Below are 4465 nucleotides of genomic sequence, written 5' to 3' on the forward strand. Positions count from 1 at the left end.
GCAATCCCTGCTGATATCATTAAAGAAAAAGAAAAGAAGGAAGAAAAAAAAAGAGCAATCATTAGTTATTTGTTCATCAATTTCAATGTACTCATGCATGCATTATAGGCAACTGAAAGTTGAAAAAAGTACAAAGCTACCAAAAATAAATATATAAATAGAGAAATAAGAGGATATCAATTAATTTCGTTTAAAACAAAAATGCATGCTTGTTTGTGCAAGCTAATTATTGGTAATGACCAAAATTACCTGACATTGGACCAGCTGACGCCCATCAATAGAAGCCGATCCCCGAATTCTCCATGATGATCTCCAGATTCTCATTTCCATAATTTTTCTGTGCTGCTTCAATTTCCCGTGCCAAAGATTCAACACCATCTCCGCAATATAGCACTATAATTGTTTGAAGAGTTGATATACGCTCTAAGCACGAAGGCATCATTTCCAAATAAAAAATTCTACGGAGTTTTAATTGCTGAAGACACGGGAAATAATCATCACTGTCAGAGTCTGTCTCTGTCCACTCCGCAACCTTTACACCTACCAAAGTCAAGACCCTGAGTTTGGGGAATCCTCCTTCCATTAGCTTCCATCTTTTGAGCCAAACCTGTTCTAATTTGAAGACCTCAAGATTAGGAAGTTGTTCAATCAATGACATTTGACTACAGGCAAGATCCATCCAGGCAAGACACAACTTTTTTAAATTCATGGGCAAAGAAAGCTCAACATGATCCGACGGACCTGAGAAGTGAATCAGATTTAAGGTAAGTGATTCTAGACATTCTAGATGACTCATGTTGCAGCATACTCTGTTTCCAATCAGATTAATTTTGAGTCCGCGAATGTTGGGAATCCTTCTCAATATGTTCTCTGCTTCTTGATCAGAAGAAAGAAGCAGACCGGAGAACGTGCCTAAATTAGGTAAAGTGGAGAGGTTTTCGAGAACGTTGTCATTCGAAGAAAGACGAATTACAATGGAATCCTTTACATTTACATGCACCAGCTTCTTCATGTTCCAGATGCTATCTGGCAATGAAACCCTCCGACCAGAAATTAGATGAAAGGTTTCCAGATTTGAGAGCTTGGCTATACACGGTGGAACGAGTGTCAAGTTCCAAGATGTAAGGGCTAAGTACCTCAAAGAAAGAAGTGATTCGACTTCAGTCGGAAGCTCCTTAAGCATTAGGTTAATGCACTGTAAATTCAGGACTTCAAGATGTTTATAGATGCAAAAAAGGGAGGAGATATTAAGCAGCTCAAACTCATATAATTGAACCTGCTGACCAAATAAGAGCAGACTAGATAAATGTGGACAAAATAGCCTTGCCTTTATAAAATCTTCTCCACTGGAGCAAATGGATAACCGATGTAGGAAGGGAGGTTCATTAAAGGTAGAAAGCTCATCATATCCTCGCAGGACCTGAAGAAACTTCTTTTCTTTTGCCTCGGCCTTACAGAACTCAAATATCAAATCGTGAATGTAACAAGTTTTGACTCCACCAATGGATCTGCTTTTACTTACCATAACTAAGTTTCGACCAATTAGGTCCATCAAATATTCTTCTGCAATGTCTTCTGATCTCTTTCCTTCAATTTTTTCCACAAACCCTTCTGCAATCCATAGACGCATCAACTTCTTGGCACCAATTTTTTCATCTTCTCGAAATGAGGCAAAATACAGCAGGCAATCCTTCAAGTGATATGGTAAATGCTCGTAACTGAGCTCCAATGACTTTTTGCACTGGTCTGCACTAGACACCATGGTCGAAGTTAAACTTCTAGCAAATTCTTCCCAAACTAAAATATCATGCTCTATAGTTGCCAGGACTCCAGCTACAACAACAACTGCAAGTGGCAATCCGATACACTTTTTGGCAATCTCCATTCCGATTCCATGCAATGCTTGAGGACAATCTTCTTTTCCAAATACCTTCTTCAGCAGCAATTCAAAACTTTCTTTCTCACTGAGTGGGCGAAGATTGTGAGGTTTGCCCGCATATTGAACCTGTGAGGCCACATTAGAAAATCGACTGGTGAAGAGGATTCTACTTCTATTCTTATCATTTGGGAATGAATATCTCAACTCATTCCATGCCCTGAAGTCCCAGACATCATCAAAAACAACAAGATACCTCTTCGTCTTCAGCCTTTGATAGAGCTGTTGAAGCAATTCATGTTCATTCAAGTTTTTAAGCTCTTCATCCATGTTAGACTGTTTCCCATCAGGGCACAAAATTTGTATTAACAAGCTTTTCATGTTAAATTCTTGGGAAACAGTACACCAAAGACGAATGTGGAAGTTATAGATAACTGAACGATGATTGTAAACTTTTTTGGCTAAAGTTGTTTTACCAAGCCCAGCCATTCCCACAATGGGAACAATTTCCACCTGTTCTGGTCCGCTGACAAGTCGTTCAATTAACTTTTCTACCTCGTCATCAAGATCAACCATGTCTTCATGTGTGATTGGTACTTTTCCTTTCGATGGCATGTGCTTCAAAGGCTTGCAAACTTCTTGTACTGTTAAGCTATGTGAGGGATTTGGATGGCTCCCTATAATGCTTGAGCCACTGATCTGATCCTTAAAATGCTTGATATGGATGTTGGTATTAGCCAGCATATGAATACAATCAAGAGCCTCTGTGGATTCTGAGAAGCCAACTTCTTCTCCTTGCACTCTGTTTAGCGAAAGCGAGCAAATTATAATCCCTGCCTCACTAAGGAGGGCTCCAATTTTTTCATTTTGTTCATCCATTTTCTCCTGATGCTTCCTTAAAATCCTTCTCAAAAATCTCAGTCCTGCATAGAGTATGTGCATTTCATCTTTCACAGAATCCATAAAACTTGAACTGTAGCATAACAGCTCCCAAAGACAACTTATAAGAGAATCATTGAAGTTGTTCAATATCTGCTCATCCATCTCTGCTGTATGTAATGATGTTGAGGAGTTTGAAGCTCCAAGTACTTCCTTATAAATCTCGTAGACATGAAAATCAACAGCTCTGATCTTCTGTTGTTGTTCATATACCATGGAGTAGAGCTCAGGATTGTGCATTGCCTCAGCATCATCCCAAAAAAAACACATGTAAGAGAGGCGTGCTGCTTTCAAAGCCACCACTTCAAAGTGAGACAATAGCAAGGCAGGAATATCTGCGGTTCCTCGCATTTTGGCAAAGGGAATGAAGCTTTTCAAGAATGTCAGCTTTGCTTCAAGGGCTTGGACTTGAGCACTCAAAGTCAAAGCAGCAGAAATATACGATTCACTAATTTTACATATAGCCATATAGCCATTCGTCAAATCTGCTAGATTTTGTAGGATGAGGTCTATGAATTCCATTAGCTCGTCATCTGTCATACAAGAATTTGATTGAAATGACCTGCTGCTTGCCAAAGCAAAGTAAATTTTGATGATTTCTTGCTTCAGTGATTTGATCTGTTTCTCAAGTTCCCTGAACATGCTATAATAACTACCAATAGTATAATTCTCAATTTCTTGTTTATCCGTTTCTGATCTATGGGAAAGAGAGTGAATGTCCTTCTCATATTCGTGAAAGGTGTCTTCGATGCGAGATAAGAAAGATGGAAGACTCACCTTCTTCACAACATTGTCAGATTCCAAGTACAAATCATTGCTTTGGCTCCACTTTCTTGCACACATAAGAAATGTTTTGAGAAATTTCATGTGTCTGATTGCATCACGAACATACCGGCCTCGGAATCGGTTGTTCAGAAGCAACTCTAGAACAAGTAAGACACGATCAATGCTGCAAGTGGAGGCCATCTCCATCTCTTATGCAGGGATTTTCGTCAGTTTCACTCTCAAATTTTAAGGGAGACAAATCTCACTAACTGCAGAGCTGGCAAGTATTTCTTTCCTTAAAATTACTTTTGCTTTTCTTATTTGTTTCTGGTGAGAAGGTGATGAAGAGTATTGAGATAATCAGCTATTCAACTAGGTGGAATTGGCATCAAGGTGGACCCCAGACAGTGATAATCAATTACTCAACTAGGTAGAATTGGCTTCACCCAAAATCCAAATTTATCTTGAACTAATGACAAAAGGGAATTGATAAAATTAAGTTGACTCTGTCATAAACATTTTATTTGGGAAATTTGATATGACAATCTCTCATGATTGCAGAAAAATGCATTCTTGTAACATCTTCTGTTGGGGTCATTTCGATAACCAATGTGTTTGCTTTGTATTACAAATATGAAATCCTCATTAGTTTCCCTAGTCATTCCAAGTACTTTAATTGGAGTTGATCAAAATTTTGTGCGCTTTCAACAAAAATACAAAGGATCTCGTCCTCAAATGCTTGTCTACTCTTATGCAGCGATTTTTCTCAACATCACGCTCAAATATTAGTACAGATAAAGAAGAAACAAATCTTATCTCGTCGAGGGCCGGCAGGTATTTCTTCCCTCAAATTTACTCTTCTTTTATTTTATTTTATCTTTTTGT

At 38.5% G+C, this 4465-nt stretch overlaps 1 protein-coding gene across 1 annotated transcript; it reads right to left on the reverse strand.

Moving 5' to 3' along the window:
- Positions 1-274: 274 nt before the first annotated feature.
- On the reverse strand, positions 275-3787 carry LOC113757163 (putative late blight resistance protein homolog R1B-16). Its single transcript, XM_027300574.1, has one exon. It carries the CDS (start codon positions 3785-3787, stop codon positions 275-277), a length of 3513 nt encoding a protein of 1170 aa, XP_027156375.1.
- Positions 3788-4465: the final 678 nt, after the last annotated feature.

The sequence above is a fragment of the Coffea eugenioides genome, unplaced genomic scaffold, assembly GCF_003713205.1.
Source record: "Coffea eugenioides isolate CCC68of unplaced genomic scaffold, Ceug_1.0 ScVebR1_2792;HRSCAF=3888, whole genome shotgun sequence".
NCBI classification, from domain to species: domain Eukaryota; kingdom Viridiplantae; phylum Streptophyta; class Magnoliopsida; order Gentianales; family Rubiaceae; genus Coffea; species Coffea eugenioides.